The 25,394-nt window shown below is 37.0% G+C and overlaps 2 protein-coding genes across 13 annotated transcripts in view; one reads left to right on the forward strand and one right to left on the reverse strand.

Annotated features, from left to right (window-relative positions):
• LOC126745359 (NADH dehydrogenase (ubiquinone) complex I, assembly factor 6-like) overlaps window positions 1-25,394 on the forward strand; it is a 145,350-nt gene that overhangs the window by 17,392 nt on the left and 102,564 nt on the right. For 7 of the 12 annotated variants that reach the window (XM_050453175.1, XM_050453172.1, XM_050453181.1 and 4 more), the window contains 2 exons: window positions 19,147-19,368; window positions 19,429-19,720. In XM_050453175.1, coding sequence (XP_050309132.1) covers window positions 19,167-19,368; window positions 19,429-19,720 — 494 coding nt within the window. In that variant the 5' untranslated portion in view covers window positions 19,147-19,166. Of the gene's footprint in view, window positions 1-3,133; window positions 3,379-19,146; window positions 19,369-19,428; window positions 19,721-19,869; window positions 23,005-25,394 lie in introns of those variants that run through there. The other 5 variants (XM_050453170.1, XM_050453169.1, XM_050453174.1 and 2 more) reach the window with 3 other exon arrangements.
• Window positions 12,380-12,970, reverse strand: LOC126745313 (uncharacterized). Its single transcript, XM_050453083.1, has one exon. The coding sequence runs from the start codon at window positions 12,968-12,970 to the stop codon at window positions 12,380-12,382; it is 591 nt and encodes a 196-aa protein (XP_050309040.1).

Here is a 25,394-nt window from a genome sequence, read left to right on the forward strand (position 1 = left end):
ATTTTATTTATCTATTACAGCTTATAAAACCGCAAAATAAAACTGGTTAAACGAAAAGTGTAAGAAAATGGAAAACCTGGAGAATAAACATGATACAACATGTATAAAAAGATCAATGAAGTGGCAGGTTCATACATCCAGAATATAATATTTTCCATTTTAGTTTGTATTAATAATTATACACTCGGAAGCAAAATAAACGCACCACCCTAAAATTATGAAAAAAATTAATACTGTGCCAAAAATCAAAGAGCTAATACTATATTTGCAAACTTCAAGCCATTTCTCAGCTATCGTGTTATGCCGATTTTTTTAATAAAATTTTTATAGTCCCATTTTGACACTTTTAAAAAACGCTATAAAAAAAACTTTTTTCCTAACTATAGGTGAAATTGACTAATCCCATTCGAAAGAGCGGTAAAAATTATACATTTTCTAAAAATTTCATCAAAATTGAACAATGGATAGTCCAAATATAAAATTTTAAAAGTGCCAAAAATTGCCCATTTTCCGCTATTTTTGCAGAAATCCTAAAAAACGCGCTATTTTTGCCACTTTTAAAATTTCATATCTAAACTATCCATTTCTTCAAGTTTAATGGCATTTTCAGGATGTGTATAATTTTTACCGCTCTTTCAAATGTCAGCTGAGAAATGGATTGAAGTTTGCAAATCCAATATTAGCTCTTTGATTTTTGGCACAATATTCATTTTTTATTTCATTTCATAATTTTAGAGTGCTGCGTTTATTTTGCTTCCGAGTGTAGTTAATTCTATGTACCTATGCTATTAAAATGTACTTACTTTTTCTGTGTTTTGTACCCATTCCCGAACGCACCGACCCTTCACGTTTCATTCCACGGCGATACGAAGTTAACAAGCTCTCCATTTTCTTTTTTACTTCATTTTCTTTACATTTAAATTCTGCTCCAATAGTTTTCCATATATCTGGTTTCTTCTTTGACATTTTATATTGCTTATGAGTAGGGTCCCACAATATTGGATGTTGTCTATAGCACTCAATTAACTTAAGGCTTAATTCTTCAGTCCACTCCATTTTTCCCATCCACCAGAAAATTAAAAACAAAGGCGAATCTTCTCTCATCGAAGGCAGACAAACGACTAAAAACATAAAAACACTAAAATCGCGACAAATCCTGTCCAAATCAAATCATATTTCCCTTTGATGTACCGCAAAGACCGAACGCAATCGAACGCCAACGGCGCCGGAAGCGGTTGGAAACCGTTGGCTTACGTTGGCTCGCTCCGTACACACCAATCCGAACACCTCCAAATCTGTAACCACATGTGCCTTGGCCTGCGTTGGTTTAGGTTGGAAATCCGGTCTGTACGCGGATTTATATGAATTGAGCCTTGCAAACCAATTACATCTAATCGAAGAAACCTCACCTGAAGTATCGACCATAGCAATCATCAACGACATTTTAATTATTGCTACAATTATAGTATCCTTGATATTTATAATATATATAAATAAAAAAACTGTTTCAGCTAAAGATAAAATTAAAAAAATTAATAAACCTAATTTATATCAGGTGACAAAAGTATTGGCACATTTAATTCCTAATGTGAAAGGTTAGGCCCCTTGATGGAAAATTAAATTATTATTAACATGAGAAAAGAGGGTAAATCCTATTCAGCTATTGCACAAGTAGTTAAAAAAAGTCGGTTTACTGTGTGAAGTGTCGACAAACAGGTTTTGAAATCCCGACAATTTTAAAAATAAACTGAGCGTCCGTCAAAATTTTTAGAGAGACAAGAAAAAAAAATAGTGCACTATATTTAAAAAATCCGCGTATTAGTGCCTCTAAAATTAACCATATGTTAGCAAATTGAAAGAAGTCGTCCATATTCTCAAATAGACTTTAATATAAATAAATCAAAAGAGAACAACACAAAGTCTTGTTAGCATGTTAGCAGAAGAAGAAAATATAGTTGTGCATCCAAAAACAGTCAGCAGAGTCCTTCATAGAGCTGGTTACAGGTCAAGATGTGCTAGGAATAAGCCTTTTATAAGTAAATTAAATAAGAAGTGTGTTGATTTTGCTACCGCACACTTCCATTATAATAACTCGTTTTGGGATAAAGTAATATTCTCAGACGAGAGCAAATATAATATTTTCCATTCAGATGGCAAGATTAGTGTATGGAGGAAGCCCAATACATAATTGGATTATCAAAATTCTCAATTAAAACAATTAAGCATGTGGTGGTGACAGTGTCTTAGTGTGGGGATGTATGTCAGTAGCAGGGATTGGATATCTTGTCTTTATCGATGGTACTATGGATAAACATGTGTATTTAAATATATTTTAAAAAACCTGACGATTATTATTTTCAACAAGATAATGATCCGAAACATACAGCGTATATCGTAAAACAATATGTAGCTTTTAATGTGCCCCATAGTTTAACACACCACCTCAGTCTCCAGATATCAACCCTATTGAAAATCTAAAGAATGAGCTAGGAAAACGGATCAGAAAGCATCACATTTCTAGTAGCTCAAAACGTTGTATTACGAGAATTTAATAGTATTGAGCCTGCTTACACCCAGAAGTTGGTCCATTCAATGAAGAGAAGGCTTATTCAAATTATAAAAAGAACATAAGGTTCAACAAAGTATTAGCCTTTTTTTATTATATATAAAAATAACTGTGCCAATGCTTTTGTCAGTTAGTAAAAAAAAATTTTTTTAATTTTTATTTTTATTATGAGTTTATGTAAACAGTTTAGTTTTATTTCTGTATATTATAAATCTTAGGGTAGGGAATATATTAATAATATTTCACTGAACTTCGGTGAACACATGTCAAATAATCAAGCACCTCTAACAAATAATGTTATATAACGCAAATAGAGAAAATATATTCAACGGATGCCAGTCATATGGTATTTTAACTTGAATAAATTTAATATATTAACTGTTCATACTTGTAAAATAGCAAGACGCTAGTTATATACCTAAGAAGAGCTGACTCTCCAGTGTAAATCTACCCACTTGCAGGGTTGGCTACATCAGTACTTTTTGCCTTATATAAACCTTAGATTTTAAGTCGCTTTATCTCATTGTTTCTGTTGCTGCACGTTATACTATCAATTTGTACTTTTAGAAATAAAATAACTAGATAAAAAGTCTCCGTGTCGTTCAACGTTCGTATTTGGCGCAGTCGGTAGGATTGTGCCCTAGTCGTCAGGAAATTCGGTCTACAAAATTTTCGTACCGTACGGCAATCGTGCAGAAAAACAAAAACTTCTAGGAGTGTTTCCAACACTAATAGTACAATCCAGAAGAACCAGCGACACCTGACACCTCTGTAGGCAGACTCAAGAGATAACAGGAAGAAGAAGTCACGCAGTAAGTGCCTTTTCCTTTCACCTCTATAAACCCTCCTCATATAGATTTTATTTCCTGCACATTGAATGCATTTTTAGTTGATAGTTCCAGCGAATTGATCGTATTTGACTTTAATCTCATGCGCATGGATCGCATTTAGTTTTAGAAAATTTTATCATTCTTATGAACGATATAGAAGAACTAAGTACTTCACTCAGTGATTTATCTTTAATAGGAAAACTTATAGAAATGACTCCACCATCCACTACCCGCAAAGTAATGCAAATAAGCTTAATAAATTTATTAGTAGGTGCGAAAGCTTTATTGATAGTTATAGGAACCTCAACGACGAGGAATTAAATAAACATATATTTGAATGTATCCAGGAAAAATTAATTAATAGAGCTGAAAGTTTAGTCGGTAACCGCACCGAAATAACTGATTGGTTTACTTTACGTGATACTTTAATACAATGCTTTTCAGACCATAGAGATCTGGATTGTCTAACTCAAGAGTTAGTTAGAACCAGACCTTACAAAAATGAACATTTGTTAAGTTTTGGTAATAGGCTTCAACTTTTAAGAAGCGATATTGCTCAAAAAATAGGTAATGATTCTAGCTATAGTACTAATGAAAAACTATGCCACATTAAACATTACGAAAAAACTGCCCTAAACACTTTTATTGCAGGCTGTACAGGCGTTCAAAAAAATTATATGCATCTAAAAAGGCCCGCCAGTCTTGAAGACGCAATGGCCTATATTAAAGAGTTCGAAAATTTGGAAAGGCTTTATGGCAGTTTCGAAACAAATAAGTTTCAAAAATCTAGTCACAATGCTAATAATAATGAATATAATAACTTTAGGAATAGTAATCCCTCGAGTAACCCTCAGTCATATAACAGACAAAATTACAATAACTCCTTTAATTCACAACCCAATCAACAACAGTACTATCAAACACCACAGTTCCCTAATCAACATAACTCTTTCACACCACAAATGCAAACTTCCCAATTTCCAACTGGCCCTGTTAACATGCCACCCCCAAGGCAGTTACCACCCCAAAAATATTTCACAAACAGTCAAGTTTTTGGAAAACCAAAGAATGTCTTCAAACCCGGTCAAATAAATCCGCGGGACTTACCAAAACCGGAACCAACGTCCATCACTTCTAGAAATCCTTCTATGAGAAGTTTCAGACCACCCCCACAGTATGGAAATCGCAACTATTTGCAAACAAACCCAAATGTAAAACCCCACTTCACATTCCAAGAATTAAATCACCAGTAATATCCTGATGAATCCTCTCGGGAATATTCCGATAATTATGAAGGCGTATATTGCACCAATGATGCTGATAATTAGGAAACAGATTATGCTCAAGACTATTTTGATGAAATTAATCAAAATGTCGAATTAAAGAAACAAGAGAAAAATCCCCAACATTCAAATGAAATCTATAATACTGACTCTCTAAATTTTCAAGATCTATTTATAACAGACCAAATAACATAGTAGAAATAAATATTTCTTCTTATAACTCGCTACCCTATCTTGTAGTTAGTTCCCCCAAAACAAAATTGTTGATCGACACTGGTAGTAGTAGATCAATACTAAAACCATATATTGCAGAACAATATTTCCCGAATTGTATATATAACTCTAAAAACATAATAAAGACAGCTGTAGGTAGCAAAAATACTCAGTATCAAGCTACAATCCCTTTACTGTTAGAATATGGAATCAACCATAAAATAAATTTTATACTTTTTGATTTCCATGATTATTTTGACGGAGTAATCGGGCTCAGAGATTTACTGAAAACAAACCTAAACATTGACTTTAATAACCAAATACTTTGTAACAGCGAAACAACAATACCATTTGAGTTTCGACAACCCGAGGACGTTAACACCACCTTATCTTTGAACCCTCACGAACGCACATTAAAAAATCTACCTGTTTCTGTATATGAAGGCGAAATATTAGTACCTTCGATGTACTTTGATCAGCTCTTTATCCCACAGACACTTAGCTGTGCAAAAAATGGCCATGCAACCCTTGAAATAATAAGCAATACTGATAAGATTATTAATGCAACTTTAAACAGATCAATTAATGTCGAATCTTTTGACACTTTTGAATTTTTCTCATACGAATGTATTAAGCAAATTCCAAAAAATAAATATTTTCAAAATTCACCATGCAATAACGATATAAAAAATCTTATTCGTTCAAAGCATATGAACTCTAAAGAATTGCGTGCTATAATTAATTTATGCACCGAATTCAAAGATATATTCTATAAACCAGGAGACGAACTTTCCTTTACGTACAAAGTAAAGCATGAAATAAAAACTAGCGACGAGGTCCCTGTACACACTAAATCATACAGATTCCCCTATGTGCACAAGGATGAAATAAAATCCCAAATAAATAATATGCTCGAGAAAGGAATAATTCGACCTTCTACTAGTCCATGGAGTTCCCCTATATGGATTGTACCTAAGAAATTAGACGCATCCAAACAACAAAAATGTCGTGTTGTCATTGACTACCGTAAAATCAATGAAAAGACAATAGACGACCGTTATCCAATCCCTAATATCACTGACATACTTGACAAACTAGGACGTTCACAATACTTTTCCACCCTTGATTTAGCCAGCGGGTTTCATCAGATTGAAATGGCGCAGAATTCAATCCAAAAAAACGCTTTTTCTGTAGATAACCGGCACTACGAATATCTTAGGATGCCCTTCGGCCTTAAAAATGCCCCTAGTACTTTCCAACGTGTAATGAACAAAGTTCTAAAAGATCTTCAAAATAAAGTATGCATGGTATACATGGATGACATCATCATTTTCAGTACAAGCCTCCAAGAGCATCTTCAAAACCTCAAACTTGTGTTTTCTAAATTAAGAGAAGCCAAGTTAAAAATCCAAATCGATAAATGTGAGTTCCTCAAAAAAGAAGTTGAATTCTTAGGTCATGTTGTGACACCTCAAAGAATTAAACCCAACCCCAGAAAGATTTCAGCAATCCAAAACTTTCCAATTCCTCGAACCCCAAAAGAAATTAAACAATTTCTAGGCCTACTTGGGTATTACCGCAAGTTTATTAAAAACTTTGCAAAAATTACAAAACTCCTTACCCAATGCTTCAAGAAAAACGAAAAAGTAATCCACAATAAAGAATTTATCGATTGTTTCAAACTTTGCAAATCCCTTTTAATTTCAGAGCCGGTATTAGCCTACCCTGACTTTACAAAACCATTCGAACTTACGACAGATGCTTCGAATTACGCCATTGGTGTCATATTGTCTTAAAATGGACACCCAATTAGTTATGCTTCCCGCACTTTAAACCCAGCGAAAATAAATTATTCCACCATCGAGAAAGAGCTTTTAGCCATAGTCTTTGGTTGTAAATACTTTCGACCATATTTATTCGGTCATAAATTCACCATACTATGTGATCGATCATAAACCCCTAGTGCGGGTTTCCCTTAAAGAACCAAATAGTCGATTAGTTCGATGGCGCCTCAAACTCGAAGAGTTTGATTATTTCATTAAATATCAAAAAGGCAAACAAAACCAAGCTGCCGACGCTCTTTCAAGGAATCCAGAAACTAAAAAACCCATAGATTTGAATGCCCTAGAGACCTCCTCTGTTGCAAACGAACATGGCGATATATACAAAACAATAAACCAATTTTTACGACCATTAAACGACCTACCTATACTTGACGACCAGCATCCATCCGATGAACTAGCATCTATCCTTGGCACTAAAAAAACGAGTAAAATAAAAATATTACAAGACATTCGAAGTTCACCAAGAGGAGCTATCGAAGATTTGACCCAATCACGACAATTCTCCCCAATTCCGGAATAGGACAATTCAGACTTAGAGACTGTACATACATCTCTTGAAAATTCAATTTTTAATTTTCCACTTACTGAAAGAATACTCAACGGGTATAAAAACCAAGTTCTCCTTACCGAAGGTAATATAGAATCACTCAAATGCCAAATCTCACAGGTATTTCAAAATACCAGGATTCTAGTAGTCATCCCTAGGAATAACCTAATTCCCAATATAATTTGATTCTTAAAATAATTCATTGGGCCAAAACGTTTATACGCATTCTATTTTCGAACGGAAACTCTAGCTCAAACCTTTACAAGAACCATACAAGAACTTTTTGTAAACTCCTTCTTTAAGTTTGTTCAAAGTACGATATTCCTAGATTCCATCGAAACTCAGGACGATCAGCAAGAAAACTTAGACTCTATCACACTACTAAGACTTGCCATAGAGGAATTTCAGAAATGAAGTGTGCTCTAACTGTTAGATTTTATTGGCCCAAAATGGTTAAAGATATCGAACAATATATTAATCTTTGCGAGATATGTCAAAAGAATAAATATGACAGGAATCCACCCGCCATAAAATTCAATCTGACCCCTTCTACCTTGAAACCGTTCCAACAAATTCACATCGACTCGTTCAAAATCGATAACGAATCATTCTTGACAGTAACCGACGCTTTTTCTAGATATGGATAAGCTTATCATCTTAAAAGCCTAACAGGCCTAAGCATCATAGAGTGTTGCCTAAACTTCATCTCCCATCATGGTTTACCTCTTAAAATCACATGTGATCGTGGAACCGAATTCAAAAACAAGGATTTCGAAGACTTTTGTCAATTATATAAAATAGAATTGCTATCTTTAGCAGTAGTATAACTACTGCTAAAGATAGCAACTCTAACTCTCCTGTGGAACGATTCCATTCTTCCATAATCGAAGGTTATTGTTGTCTTAAAGAGGAACAAAATCGCCTCACAACTTAGCAACTTATGAAACGTGCTATCCTAGGTTACAATAATTCCATTCATAGCGTAACCAAATTTACCCCTTTCGAAATCATCAAAGGTCACATGATACTCAAATGATACTAATCCTTTCGATCTTAACGACCACATAATTGTCTCCGACTATGTTCAAAATCATAAGGAAAAATGTAAAAAGATTTACGATAAAATAGCAGAAAACAACCAAGCAAAGTAATATAAAATAATATAAAAGCAATTTAAGAAAGGATCATATCTAAAAGAAATGAAAGTCGTGAAGAACCCCCTAAATTCGACGTGTCTAAACCCGCTTATATTAGAACTCAGTTACGAAGTAAAGCCCTTCCTAAATTCAGGAAGACTATAATAAAAGATCAGTCCTCGATAAAGTTAAAAACTAACTCGGGAACTTATTATAAAAACTTCGCATGAAGACCGAAAATTAGACGAAATCAGAGAAATGATGGAATGCTTGGAAACTATTTACGATCCTAGAGCTTTGCCAAATTTTAAGAACATTCTTTCGCACTATCAATTCCTTTGAACACAAGTAAGTTTCTCAAGTAATAAAATAATTTTCGCAATTCATGTCCCTATATTAAAACTTAAACAAGCCACTTTTCACCACCTACTTCCTATCATACAAAACAATTCCATCATTATTCCAAAATACCCCTACCTGGCACAAGAAGAAGTCGACATCCAATTTGAAGACAGCTTATGCCCAGAAATCGAGAAAACATTCTACTGCCTAGAGAACTTTTACCCTCAGGATAGTTGCACTGTTGAGTTATTGAAAAAACGTCCACCAACAAGTTGCACACCCCTGCTAACCCATCTTGTTCAACCCCTAGCTGAACAAGTTACCCGAGGACAATTCCTAATCATCCCAACCAAAAACACACGAGTCCTTACCAAATGTACGACCGACCAAAATATAACTCTGGATAACCAACCTTTATCCAAGTTCCTGCAGACTGCGGAATAAAGTTTGATGGAAAAACATATTCCAGCGATGTCAAACTTGTAAAAGGGAAACCTTTGGTACTACCAGAAATCCAGAACTACAAACCTCAAGTATCCAGACCTTACAAGTTGCCCAATATAAGTCAAGTCAACATACAAGACTTATATAAACTCAGGAGCCTAGCGAACCAGCTACATCCCATTGACGACGTTTCACCGATCCAGACTTTAACAATAATCAACAGTACCCTGATTATTGTTATTATAATCATAACTTTACTAGTGGTGGCCCAGAAGAGGCTGCTTCCAAGATGCCAGACGCCAAAACCTGGACCTGCCACTTAAATATACCCACTTGCGGGGTTGGCTACATCAGTACTTTTTGCCTTATATAAACCTTAGATTTCAAGTCGCTTTATCTCATTGTTTCTGTTGCTGCACGTTATACTGTCAATTTGTACTTTTAGAAATAAAATTGTTTTTTTAAAAGTCTCCGTGTCGTTCAACGTTCGTATTTCACTAGACTACATCGTTCATGATGAATTTTAAATACGCCTTTTTATAAGATGCGTCAGCGTTCTTAAGTATCTTTATGAATTACGGCGGGAATATTATGATGACGTCCACGCGGCCATCCTGCAATGACGTTCGTCCCGAGCGTTCCTTTGTAATTTATCACTCATAACTGATTAAGATAAAAATATACTTTAGTTGTACCTCTTGGAATTGATGGAACCATTGTGCCATCAACGAACTAACGATTTGCCCTTAAAAGCTTCTTTTTTGCCATGGATCGTTTAGATCTGCCATCGTGGGCTAACATTTACCATTGAGGACGATTATTTACCGTTGAGGGCTAACAGTTGCGGTTGAGGGCTAACATTTACCATTGAGAGCGATCATTTGCTATTGAAGGTTAATATTTCCCATTGAGGACTAATAGTTGCCATTGAGGGCCAAACAAAAAAAGATGCGTACCTTTGAAAATTGAATGCTTTCATGTGTTCTACACCAATAACTCCTTCGTCTTGATCTATTAGTAAATCGGTCTTCTTTAACCCGATAGCTGCCATTAGGTAATATCTCTACTACCCTAAGCAATCCACGGTATTCCGGTAGAAGTTTCTTGTTCTCATCGTTATAACTTACCTTTGATAACAATAGGTCTCCCAATTGATATTGGTGTTTTTCGTTTTTTATTAAATATTACATTCTGCTTAAAACGATTATCCTCTAGACTTTTAGCGGTTTTTGATCTTATTTTTGTAACATCTTTTTTCTTCACTGACATATTTGTCACAATCCGTATGTAGTTGGATTCCCAATTGTATTTCCGTTGGCTTATTTTGCGTGATTCGGTGCTTTGTACTGTTAATGCCTAATTGTATTTTAGGTAGAGTTATATCCCATTCATTTTATTCCAAATTGGCTCCCGAAGTTACTAGTGCCTTTAATACGGTTTTATTTACCTTTTCCTATTGACCATTTCCTCGTGGTAATCCCACAGCATTTGTAAACAATTTTATTTCTTTGCCTGCATTCGTTTCTATCATGTCCAGATTCTCCACAAGATAAACATTTAGATGTTTTCTTTTTTGGAAGCTCCGTATAATATGATTTATTATTGCTAGTACTCGGTTGACATACTTGCAATAATAAAATTTTAGGGGTTATATTAAATATTTTTTTTTTCAAATAAGCCCCTAAAGCATTTTGATCTTTAATATTTAATGCTTTTACCGCTGACGATATATTTTTATCATTAATGGCTCCAATAACCAAAAAACCTTATCTGTATCAGAAAAATTCAATTTTAATTTATTTGTCTTCGCCATATGATTCATAAAAAACCACCTACAGATGGTTTATGATTAGCTAGATCCATCAATAATTTATATACATTTCGTGAACTTATTCATTCATATTCCGAAACGTATTATTTAAAATATTACGCCATTCCTCCCATGAATAACTATACTAGGAGACGGAAATAATAGTCAGTGACGTATTTTCAGCTTTAGGGCGCGCCAAGTGAAGCAAGGGAAGAGGGAAATAAATTCAGTGGCGGCAACAATTTCTCTTTAGTTATTATTTATAATGCCTATTATAATGGGATAGTAATAAAGAGGTAAATATGTACTTCCTATCTCCAGCTTATTTCATACAAAGAGCTTCTAGTTTTAAAAGATAAAATAATTTGAATTTCACATATGGGCTTAGTACCTTTACTATATTTATAAATTCCTATTATATATATAATTCCTATTATTCTGTTTTTGAAGGTGATAGACATTGGTAGAGTAGTAATAAATATAATTACAGTTTACACTTGATAACGGTTGGGGATACTACCAACCGAAACGTCGTGTTAAATGTTAAAATAAAGGCATTGCAAGTTCGAGAACCTATTTATTACTTTCCTATTATTCTAATTACGGGTAGAATTTTTAGTAAATAATCAGCGTCGCAAACCCTAAAACTCTTTCAGGTAGGTCAGGTACCTATAGTCTGCAGTACTAGCTATAAGGGTTGTATCCCTAAAATATCCGTTACGCAGGTATACACACTTTAGTTCTCAGGTAGGTTATAAGTTGCAGCATAGAGAACTATAACAAAAGGTTTGTTTATTATATTTCTCTAAAATAAAGGCCTTTTATTATATTTCTCTATGAGTTGCAGTGCTAGGTTACCTATAGTTGGCAGTACTAGGTACAAGGGTTGTATCCCTAAAATATCCCTTATGAAGGTATACCCACTTTAATTTTCAGGTAGGTTATAGGTTATTATTTTAAAACACTTACTTAAACATTAATTTGGATTATTATTATAACCTATTATTAAATTACGTATTTAAAAGAAACACAAAGCCAAAGTCAAACTAAAGATAATAGACATAGTTTTCTAGGCGATTTCTGTCTCTGTACGCAACCCAGCCCAACTCTCTCTCTCTCTCCCTTATCTCTCTTCAAAGCCGACGGTGCCTCTTCGGGATTCCTCGCGCGATTTGGATATACGGGTTTTCGGACGTATGGGGTTCTCCCAAAAAAACAATGTTCATGTAAAATTTTTATTAAAAAAGAACAGACAAACTTTGTAATAAGATTTTGTATTTGGGACTTAAACTAAATAACGTAAAAAATTATAAATAACTATGAAATAAAACTTATATAGTAGCGAGTATACTATGATAGAGTAGTCATTCGCTATCTGATGCGGTCCAAGAATCGTCACTATCACTACTTTCGAAACCAGGAGTGATAATAAGAGGTTCAACCATAACTTCAGCTTGCGTATCCAAATCCCACATTTTTTGTTCTTCTTTAATGACGTGCCCAATACACTTCTTCCAATCATCTGCTGTCACGCCATTAATAGCTTCACTTAACAACAGCTTAACGTCATTTAATTTGAAGGTTGTATTTTTTCTCGCAACTTCACCTTTTATCTGCGCCCATATAAGTTCTATCGGATTTAGCTCACAGTGGTATGGAGGTAATCGCAATAGAGTAACTCCACATTTATGCGCCATTTCATCGACAACATATTTAATATACCGGTCTTTATGTACCCGGACAATATCAAGCAATTGTACTTTTAGCAAATTTTCATCAAACTGGATGTTTTTTGATTTTATCCAGTCTATTATGTCGGCTTTTTGCCAAGCAGACGTAGGTAATTTTTCTACTCGGCGACTGTGATACGGCGCATTGTCTATAACGATCACCGAACCGGGTTCCACAAGCCGTAATACTGATGAAAACCACTTTTCAAATACGTCACTGTTCATATCTTGATGGTAGTCGCCACTTTTTTTAGATTCGAAAACGTTAAGCCCGCCATCCAAAAATCCAGAGTTACTACCTATGTGGGTAATAATCAGACGACGGCCCTTACCGGAAGGACATTTCAAGCCTGTCGATAACCCGTCAAGGAATGCTTGCCGTGAGCTTGTGACATTTAAGTCCTGCCATACTTTTGAGCGAGTGTGTCCCTCATTTAACCAAGTCTCGTCAGTATAATAGATCTTATTCCCTTTAAGCCTATGGTCACGTATTTGTTTTAAAAATTTTCTTCGCCACAACACAATGTCATCTTTCTCAATTAAAAAGCTTTTGCGATTTCGCTTCAAATACCGGAAGTTTAAACCGCGTAATGTTCGCTTTAAAACTCCAAGGGATATTTTGGTTAAAGAATCATCATCATCTACTTCAGCCTTAATTTTCTTTAGTGTTGGCATTTCATTTCTAAAAAAAAAACTGTGCACTTTGCGGCGAAGTATATATTTTATATCATCCTCTAGAACAATTTTCTTTCTACCTCTTGTTTCCTTTTTTTGCTTCTTGTTATTAACTTTAAGCGATCGGAAAACTGTCCTAGGACATAATTTTGTTAAACTTCCGCACAAATTTGCTGCGTCTTCGGCACATAAATCGGGATTTTGAGCGCGAATACTTTCATATACAGTTTTTACCATTGCATGTTCGCCCATAGTTAAATGTTTTTTCACTTTTTTTGGAGGAGGTTCACGACTAGTCGAAGCTTCTCCCTGTTCCATTATACTAAAAATTAATATTTGAAATACACTTTTTTCACAAATTTCACAAACAAAAAAACAAAAACACCGTATTAAACACCGAAGAAAAATACTGTAAATTAATAATATTATAAGTAATAAAATAAATTTATAATATATATTAATATATATTACTTATTATAATAACGTATAATAACGCAAGCAACTGCAACAACACTAAAATAAACAATAAACCTGCAAACACGCCCATGGGATGTATCAAATCAACGTATAACAAGGAAAGCATGTTTCTGCGTTTATAGGCGTTGCCATTCTGTTAAAAGTAATGACTGTTTATCTCGCTGCCCCATTTACCGCGAAACAAGAGAGAAAAGGACGAGCAATATACTTGGCACCACTGCGCGATTTATGCGAGCAAGGCGGGCCTATGACAACAGCCACTGAGTTCACACAATTGGAGTAGGCGCGTGTCACCGGCTTTTAATGGATTTTGTATTTAGGGAATTAAATATTATTTTAAGCCACTCTAGTTGTGTTGCTTGTTGGTTTTTTCTGACGTCACTGACTATTATAAACGACTTCGACTATAGAGAATTTTTTTAGCAGTCCCTCTAAGTTTATTTAATGTTTGATAAACTATAAAACTATCTGACATAGTTATAGGTACTCAATAATATTAATCCAATCTGATATTTCCATTATTGTAGGGTCATATTCTGGGATGACCGTATGGATGCCGTAATATTTGTTGTTGTGGGTTGTAAATTAGTAATAGTCGGTACATAAGAATGCATTTTATTACTTAGTTTCCTTTCTAATGGTTTTCTTTGACCTCTTATGTTTATTCTTGAAATAATTTTCACCATCAGAGCTGGAATCCAATGTAGTACTTTCCGGAAGAGGCGGGGTGTACGAGCGTCTTTTACTCACTTTCTTTTTTATTTAGACTTTTTACAGAATATCACACACGAATCCGGTTCAACGGTTCAACCACTTCTGTACGCGGATTCCGTGTTCTGTCGCCTTCAACATATCGAATTCTAGTGTTGAATTCTACTTCTAAAGTCAACACGTCGCCAAACATGTATTCCGTGTACCCATCGTTACCGGTTCGGTAAAAGTCGGGATTTATCAACATATCGCATTTTGGATACTATTCATTCTGAAAATGTTTGAGCAAATTCTAGGTATTTTTTCTCTTTGTTACTAAATATCTAGGGATATTTTTTTAATTGTGTTTGTATTGGTCAATAGTTTGTAGGTTATGTGATCTGTGATGGTTTGTTTTTTTCGATATTTACTTTCAAAAATATTTACTCGCAATTTACTAATTCGATATTTATTGGACTGCAACTGCGTTATCAGTGATATCAATATCTTGTGAGATTGAATTATAGACATAACGCGCCATGTCTTTGTTAAGCCTGAAGGCTTTTTTAAAAACTCGGTTGTTAAGCTCAAAACAGTTAGATGCTTCCCTCATCCTACGTCTCTCAATATTAAACAACCGGATTTGCTCTAAATGCTCCTCTTTTCTCAGAGCCAGAATATTATTTATATTGACAGGAAACATCTAAAATATAAATAGGTATTTGTATAACAAGGAAACACGCTATGTAAAGTGGCGGCCAGCAAATTAAAAACGATACAATTTTTAATATTTTATGCTAAAATCATACGGTATATTTTCTATTTGCACATAAATGTTTTTATCCCTTCATGTTAAGCTTGCACATGCATAAATATTTGGATTTGAAACAGGTTTGGAATCTGATATTTTAACAATTTAGAAATACCTTGGACAGCTAAATAAAAACGATTCATCTTTTGTTTTTTTTTATCAATTTTTGTCGAATATGAATGTGTAGCATTTATTTATCATTTAGTTGGTGTCTCACTTAAGTAATACAAGGTCAATATAAAACAAACGTTATGGGTAAAAAAAAGAGTTGTGACCCTGAAAAAAGACAAGTAATTTTAAATTTGATTCAAGAAGGGCATTCATACAGTAAAGTTGCAGCAATGCTAAAATGTTCCAAATTTATGGTTCATAATGCTATTAAACATTATAAAACTCACGGCACGGTTAGAAATGTACCTAGGAAGAAAAGGCCTAGAATAACAACCGCAAGAGAGGATAAAATTATGGTACGTTTAGCAAAAAAGTCGCCCCATTTAACAGCAGTAGATATCAGACGTGAAATGTATGCACAAAACGATCCGAAGCCATCAGTAAGAACAATTCGCCGCCGACTTAATGAGTTTCAACTATTTGGAAGAGTTTCCCGAAAGAAGCCACTTGTCTCAAAGAAGAATCGTAAACTCCGATTGCAGTTCGCACGCGATCATTTGAGTTGGACCCTTACCCAATGGAAAAATATACTTTGGTCGGATGAAACAAAACTTAATCGCATCGGAGCGGATGGTCGTACTTACGTACGAAGACCACCTGGTGAGGAATTAAACCAAGATTCACAAAATTAACTGTTAAACATGGAGGTGGTTCAATCATGATGTGGGGCTACATGTCATGGTATGGAGTTGGATCATTAGACATTTATAAAATAGATAGAATTATGGATCAGGAGAAATACAAATCTATATTAGAAAATGTGATGCTTCCATATGCAGAAGAAAAATTACCTATTACCTGGAAATTTCAACAGGATAATGATTCCAAGCATACAGCACGTTCAGTAAAAAGGTGGTGTAAACAAAACGTCGTTGATGTAATTGAATGGCCCTCGTGTAGTCCAGACCTCAACCCGATAGAGAATCTGTGGAATTATCTTAAAAGAATAATTCAGCCAAAGCAATTTAAAAACATGGACGAACTAGTGAAAGGTGTTCAAGAAGCTTGGTATTCCATCCCAATTACTCGCTGTCAAACTTTAATAGAATCTATGCTAAGAAGATGTCTAGCAATAAAAGAAGCTAAAGGATATCCTACCAAATAGTGATTTTTTTTGGTGTAAAATTAAAATATTGAATTCGTTTTTAATTTGTTGTCCATTAATTTTGTAAAAATTTTTTTTTCCCTAGATTTTTGAATAGATTACTATTGATTTATGGTAGAATGTGTTTAATATGTCCAACCGTTATAAATAAATATCATTCGTAAAACTGCATTAAATTGCTTTCCAAAAAAAATTAAATTTTGTGTCGTTTTTAATTAGCTGGCCGCCACTGTATATGTTACATGCCAAATTTTTGAGATGAAATTTATAGAAAGTAGCCATGAAACTAATTAGAAACAATTAAGGTAAGCAACACAACAAAACATTATAGGTTCAGACAAAAATATAACCTAACTAAGCTAAATTTGGGGCCCTATTGGAGCCCTCCTAACCTAACAAATGGCAAAAACAAACAGAAATAACAACGTAAAACGTAACTACAACACCTTTAGAACCTAAAATCAAACTACAATAACCAAAATAAATGTAATGCAAATAAAAACAACACAAACCTAACAAAAATGAAGCTCGTAACAATATCAAGACAAATTTAAGAAGCTCAAAAAGGTGCTACCAAATACCTACAATTTAAAAACTATTAGTTTTACCTTGTATGGGTATTTAGAAAAATACCCAAAGTACCATCAATAAAAAAAAACAATTAACAATTTTTACAAAACCGTCTAACAAAATATCAAAATAGTCAAAATATAAAAAAAAACAAAGAAAGTCGTATAGAAAAAATGAAATCAACACGTCAAGAGGTGTCGTCTTCGTAGCGACCGAGAACAGGCGAAAGTCGTGTAGCAAACGGTGCACGGAATACAAAATTTTATAGGCGACATGTCGCTATGGAATTCAACAGTACACGGAATCCGCGTCCAGGACGCGTAATATGTCCGACTAATCCCGTTTGACAGGCACTGGACACTAAATATTAATGGGGATAACAAGTTTATAGTGTTTATTACTTTAGTCTCTCAATTAAATGTCTTTATCAGAAAATATTAGAATCGAAATGACGTATGATGTAATAATGGCGATGGCAGTGGCAGCCAGAACAGAAGGCCAAGCGGGAAAAAACACATGTTAAAAAATATAGAATGCCTCCTCATCTATCGGAGAATAAATGAAATGCAAAATTACGTTCCGCGCCATATTTTGCCCGATCGGACAACCTCGAAACAACCCGACACGCTCCTTCCATTTAACTTTCTTTTCAAAGGCTACGGCCAAGCTTGCGACCTGGTCGCGGCGACAGAAACGTTGCGACTCAGGCGATGGAATAGAAAAATCTTTGCATGTGGCCGCGCTTATAAACCCGTGACAGTGTTTTTTCACTCCATTTCAAGTTCAAAGGTCATTTACTATTAGCAATTATTGTGTCGAGGTATTTGAAGAAAAAGCAGAGGAAAAGAAAAAACAATATTCATCTATTTAACACACTAAGGTGTAAATTTGTAACACACGTATTTGTATAACACATCTTTGTTTTTTTTCAGCATTATTAATTTCATCCTAGTTTTTTACTACAGTAGTACTTATTTCGATCCACAATTTCCCCTTGATGTTTCTATTAAACTAATTTTTTAACTTTGTATTCCAAAGAGGTGGCCATGTTTGAGTTTCATTTACAAATAATTCAGTATCAAACATTTCTTTTATTTCACCTTCCACACGTATTCTCATAAACTCCACAGCTATTAACCCTTTGACATAGACGTATCCTGTGCTTCCATAGCCTGCTGCAACGCATTCGGAACGCTAATCTTACCATCAACATTAAAAATAATGGAGAGCGTTTTTGCCGCGACGTCTCAAAAACGTTCATAAAAGCGTTTTTAAAATCAGTCGCTGTCGCTGGTCACAAGTCTGGCCACCTACATAAGAATCAATGCAATACACAACTGCGTCTGGATCGCAACGTTGCTATTGCAGCGACCAGGTCGCAAGCTTGGCCGTAGCCTAAAGGGGTATTTTCTGTGACGCTAGACTACATAGTTCATGATGAATTCCAAACACCCCTTTGTATAAGATGCGTCGGCGTTTTTGAGCGTGTTTATGAATTACGGCGGGAATATTATGAAGATGGCTACATATGTAGGAATAAAGTTACTTTCACTTTCAGACATATTAGTTTATTACAATACGCAGCACCACGTTACAAAAAGCAACAAACATAACTAATAACGAACAACTAATAATATAATGACAAAAGCCAACAACTCCGAACGAGCAAAACGAATTTACAAGCCCCGTCTTCGACCAGCTCGATATTCAAATTCTAACTGCTCAAGCTTGTCTTTCACTTCCTCGCTTATCGAGCCAAATCCTGAGCTTGGGACTGTGTTCGCAAAAAAAAGAAGTTACATTGCCCATTCCTTTCGTTGATAACTAAAAATACCAAAACAAAAGAAATAATATAATTCTGTCGACATATATTAAAGTTTTAGTATAATTTATTAATTTCAGTTTTTTAAACACGCCATAAAATGTTTGCTGGGGTGGAATTTGATAATGCAAGAAAAGAGTTTTCTGTGGTTCCATTAACGTGGATAACAGATGACAAAACGGAGTGTTTTTGGCCTAAAACCATAAGATCAGAGGATCAACTCCAATCCATGATTCAAGAATGCGTTCCACCAAAAGCTTCTTGGAATAATTATGGTATTAAAAAAATTCATTACACAACTGGTATGATATGACCTTGTTATCAGTCTTAATTCCTATACTACATTTATGTTTTTTTTTTAGAATCGTTTGATGTAGCTAATTGTATGTTGAAAATAATATTGGAAGAAAGCAGTTCTGCAAATGAGGAGGCACAAGTTATACAGATAAAGGCCGAAGAAATTGACAGAAACGTCGATATATTGTACTTATCATCATCAGACTCAGATACATCAATAAAGATTCCAAAGAAAAAGAAAATAAAAAAATCCCCTCCTACGCCTACAGCTTATAATAGTGACAGTAGTGAGATTAAAATCGCCTCAAGTGATTCTGAGCAAACAGGTACTGCTTCAGTGGAATCAATCATATCAGTGTAAGTATCAACGATTAAGGATTATTTAATTTATTTATATTCTAAAACAGACATTTGCAGTGACTTAAGATCAAAAATTAAATAGAACAACCGTAAAAAATTACTTTATTAATTTTTAAAAGGATTTTTAACTATTAGGTTTGTTCTAGCAGGAAATTTGGGATGATTTGAAACTAGTTTGATGTATATCGCAGTTGCGCATGACCAGACGGAAACCGCGTTGCAAACGGTTTCGAACTTATATCTGCTAGAACATCTTTTTAGGACATAACGTTGACATTTCGCAACTCAAAACCGTTATGTAATATGTTTATTGGTTAGGTTTTGTGTTTTTTATTTTAAATATCTAAATATTTTTGGATAAAAATAATTATGTTATTATAAGAGTAATAAATATTATTTTTTTAAATGCATACTATTGATGTTAATGGTAATTTTACTACTATGCTATAGGAACTTTCTCTAAATAGCCAATATTTTTATTTGTAGGCGTCCAAAAATTTCTTATTTCACTATCAACAACAGTTTCTAACCAAGAAAATACTCAAACACCAATTCCTATACAACAGTCCCAACAGTTTTCTTTTATAAACTCACAGCCAGGAAATTCGCGACCTTTAGTAAATAAAATATCTTCATTATACAAATAAAGATTACACAAATTTGGTTTGGACAAAAGAGCATTCACTCATACTTATTGATAGCTACAAAATGTTCAGGCATAAGGTGGGTATTGTATGGTGCTAGAAGAATAATTACCTACGAGAGGGTGAAATGGGCAATCAAGACATTTCCCCCCTTCAAATCTCCGGGCATGGATGGATTATATCCATGCCTTTTGCAAAACGGGTTAGTACTAACCCCACACATCAAATCTCAACAGCACAACGGTTAAGGCCAAAGTGTGCAGGGGAACACCGCAAGGGGGCGTACTGTCCCCGCTGCTGTGGAACCTTGTATCGGACAGCTTGCTGATACGACTGGAGAGGCAGCTTATCCTTGCTATAGGATATGCTGACGATATAGTCATCCTTACACGAGGGGGTAGTCAGGCTTATGTATTCGAAAAAATGCAAAGAGCCCTGACTACTGTCGAGCACTGGTGTGAGGAAGAACAACTAAGGGTAAACCCCACAAAAACTACTCTGGTTTCCTTTACCAAAAGAAGGAAACTAGAGCCCATTAGAAACATAAAATTTTATGGAGAAAATCTGCGACTTGAAGACGAGGTCAAATATCTAGGTATAACCCTGGATAAAAAACTCAGCTTCAAGAAACATGTAATCCAAGCTACAAATAAAGCCACGAAAACTCTTATGTACTGCAAGAGAATGTTCGGTAGATCATGGGGACTGTCACCAAAAATGGTACATTGGATGTACACGACAATGGTTAGACCCATCATTACATACGCAGCACCTATATGGTGGCATGCGGCAGAAAAGAGGACTGTAATACAGATACTCAACAAAACACAACGAATAGCATGTCTGGGCATAACAGGAGCGATGTCAACAACGCCGACTGCTGCCCTAGAGAACCTGATAGGACTAAGCCCGCTACACTTAGTGGTACGGGCTGAAGCTATAACGGGGGCGAAAAGACTGCTGTCAAATGGCGCAACAATCCTATCGAAAGATGGGCACAATGCCCTATTTGACAAGATACAGGACCTTGGGCGCCTGGCCCTAAGAACAGACAGAACCAAGGTCACATACCTAGACAAACCTTTTATCATCAAAGAAAAAAGGGGACCACTGGACGCAGAAGCGAACAGGCTCAGGCAAAGAGGTTACTCAGTATGGCACACGGCAACCAAACGATCCAAGATCGGGGTAGCTGTGGGCATGGTGGAGGACGAACAACAGGGCAGACAACTTATGCTAAACCTGGGCCTCGAAACAACAAATTTACAGGCAAGCATAATAGGAATTCAAACCTGTGTCCAACTGATGAGAGAAGGGCTGCCAAGAGGCAAAACCTTCGCAATTTTCACAGGAGACCAGGCTGCGACACTTGCACTACAACAGTTCGAGACTAAGTCAAGGACTGTGCAAAGCTGCTGGGAGGATCTCAGGAACCTCGCCGAAGCGCAAAATAAGCCAGAGATAATCCTAGCAGAGAATATGGGCAACAATAAGGCTGCAAGAAGGGCTATCCAACTTGCAACCCAGGGAGCCAGCAACAGCCTGGTAGGCCCTGAACCAACATGTTATGTCAGCGATAAGACCTGGAAGAGGGAAATCGGCAACTGGCTAACAAACCAGAACAAATTCTACTGGGAGCAGCTGCCAAAGATGGAACAATCCAAACAACTTATAGGCAGCCCACCCTTCAAGAAGGGTGAGAACATACTGGGCCTCTCCAGACAACAACTGCGAAAGGTCGCAGGGCTACTTACAGGCCATGCACCCAGCAGGAAACACCTGCATACGCTAGGGAAATCAGTTACCTCGCTATGTAGGGGATGCAATGAGGAGGACGAAACAACTCTTCACATACTGTGCTTCTGTGAAGCATTTAATCAAACCAGGGCAACATTCCTGGGGAAAGAGAAACCCGCACCAGAGGGTATAAGAAACCTACCACTGGGCACAATCCTGGACTTCCTCGAAGCTACAGAATTGAACCTGTGGGACTAAACATATGGGACACAATAGGACTGCTTCTTAGCAGACCGCAGTGTAGGGAGCCACAAGGCACCACCCAGCGGTGGAGTTTTAGTGGGTATAGGACGAGACAGACTCGACACTGAGTCCCACACTACTGGGGGCGGCGCCGCGTAACCAGTGTTCATAAAGAATTTCTCCACCGACCCAAAAAAAAAAAAAAAAAAAAAAAAACCCCCACACATAGTCAGACTAAATCAGGTCATCCCTTGCTCAGGGCTACGTCCCAAAGTTATGGCGTCAAGTGAAAGTCGTCTTCATTCCGAAACCCGGAAAAAGCGATTTTACAGATCCCAAATCGTACCGACCTATCAGCCTTACCAGATTTATGCTGAAGGCGATGGAGAGGCTGATTGATCGATACCTTAAGGAAAGCATCCTGGTCAACAAACCACTGCATGTGCATCAATACGCCTATCAGGCGGGCAAATCCAAGGACCTGGCACTACACCACTTCGTTAGGAAGGTGGAGGGTGCTCTGGGTAGTGGCAAGGCCTGCCTGGGTGCGTTTCTAGATATTGAAGGGGCGTTCGACAACACCCCTTTTGCATTAATCTGCCAAGCACTCGAGAGTCGCGGCTCAGAACCCTGTTTGGTTAGCTGGATACAAGCTATGCTCTCGAAACGTCATGTATCTGCCCAGCTCAACAACGAGATTGTCGAAACGTTGGCGGCTAGGGGCTGCCCGCAGGGAGGAGTATTGTCCGCTACCTTGTGGTGCCTTGTGGTCAACAGCCTCATAAATCTTTTAAACAATGATGGCCTATACACACAGGCCTACGATGATGATCTGGTAATCCTTTGCCCAGGGAAAGACGCCGTCTCAATGCGGGGCCCTATGATGAGAGCCCTGCGTATGGTGCACATATGGTGCCTCTCGGGGGGTCTCAGGATTAACCCCAAAAAAGCAGAGCTTCTACTATTCACGAGGAGACGTAACTTTGGCACGCCCCCTGTTATATCTCTAGGTGGCGTGCAGCTGCATTACTCCAGGACAGTTCGATTTCTGGGAATCAAGTTGGATCCCAAACTCTCCTGGCACGATCATGCAGACACCAGAATGAAGAAGGCCACCTGCGCGCTATGGGCCTGCAGGTTGGCTTTCGGCAATACCTGGGGTCTGTCTCCTAAGATCCTCCACTGGATCTACTCGCGCATTGTGAGACCTCTTCTCACATACGGGCCTATCGTTTGGTGGCCATGTATGGAGAAAGCGAAAATTCGTGCTCAACTGGACAGAGTCCAACGTCTTGCATGTCTCAGCATAACGGGTTCCATGCGGACGGCGCCAACTAGAGCGCTTGAGACTCTGCTGAGCCTTCCCCCTCTGGACCTCGTGCAATTCGAGGCAATGAGGACTGCGTACAGGCTATACGTCCTCGGCGAACTACGTGCTGGCGAGACCGGTCACGCAAAAATTTGGTCACGGGCCATACAGGAATGTCCTCTCTTTCTGATGGGCAGTGACTGCATGGCTCCAGTCACTGTGGACTGCGAGGGGTTCGAGAGGAGTGGCAGCATTCCAACAGACCTGCATTGCTAAATAGGGGGACCATCTGGTACACAGATGGCTCCAGAATGAATAACAGAGCTTATTGGTGGGATCCCACATACCAGTAGGGCATACTCGCTGGGGGAGCACGCCACTGTCTTCCAGGCCGAAGTATTCGCTGTATTAAAGTGCGGACAGAAAATCCTAAGCTGCGGACACCGCAATACAGTCGTTTCAATATACTCGGACAGCACAGCTGCCATTAAGACTATCACGGCCGCAAAGGTAAGCTCCAAGCTTGTACTAGAGTGCATAAAAGTCCTGAAAAAACTGGTACAAGTTGGATGCAGGGTCCAGCTCGTCTGGATACCTGGCCACGCAGGCCATGCAGGTAATGAGGAAGCGGACTCTCTTGCCAGACTGGAATCCACGAATGTGCCGATGGGGCCGGAACTCATAGTTGGTATCGCCAAATGCGTTGCGGTCGCGTCAATGAAGGGTCTGCTGGACAAGTGGACCCACCGAAGATGGACTGAGTCCCCTGGTATGAGACAGGCCAAAGCGCACATAGGTGAGCCCCCTGCCTGTCTCACCAAAAATCTACTACGCCTAAAAAGACGCGAAATTCGGCTAGTGACAGGTCTTTTAACCGGTCACTGGCACTTAAGAAGCCATCTCCATACTATCGGTATTGCGGACAACCCGGAATGCCGATGGTGTTGTGAGGAGGATGAAACCGTTGACCATGTAGTCGGGGAGCGCCCAGCACTCACGCGCGCCAGGTTCAAATACTTGGGAAACACTTTCAGTGTACCGAGCGACTTTAAGTCCTTCAGACCAGAGAGCCTTATCGGTTTCTCTAAGGCCGTTGGGCTCTGGTAACCCCCGGTGGGGCATGACGGGTCCATCAGGAGACCTATATGCACAACTGCCTTGGCAGCCCACTGTTTCGTCAATTCAAGGTGGGTGGAATGGAAATCATAAATTTAAAAAAAATGTGAGAGGTCATAGCTGCACATATAAATAACAAGTATATTCTCAATTTATACTCCAGCTAATTGTGAGAATCAGTGGAGAGTATTATCGAAAGTATAAGTATGATCGAAATTATAAAAAATATATTGATAACAATTCAAACAAATAGGTATTTCTTATTTAATTGACCTGAAGTTTATTGAAAAGCAGATTTGCTGTACAATTTACAAAGAAATCCTAAATTTACAATAAACTTATAACAAACAATTACAAAGTGTACTTAGAGGTACAGTCGAAATAAAGTAAAATTAACCTAGACATATATACACGCAAATTACAAGTCATTAAGATTTTGCAACATAGGTATATATTGGTCAAGAAACTCTGTGAAAGGATACCTAATTAGCAGATATCAATAAAACTTTTTTAATGACAATATCAAATTTTCGTCTATTCAAGTTGCGAATCCTTAAAGGCAATAACTTATACATGAGCTTTTCATAGTCGAAAATAGTATTTCTACTTTAAGTGCTCTGAG

The sequence above is a fragment of the Anthonomus grandis genome, chromosome 15 (assembly GCF_022605725.1).
Source record: "Anthonomus grandis grandis chromosome 15, icAntGran1.3, whole genome shotgun sequence".
Classification (NCBI taxonomy): domain Eukaryota; kingdom Metazoa; phylum Arthropoda; class Insecta; order Coleoptera; family Curculionidae; genus Anthonomus; species Anthonomus grandis.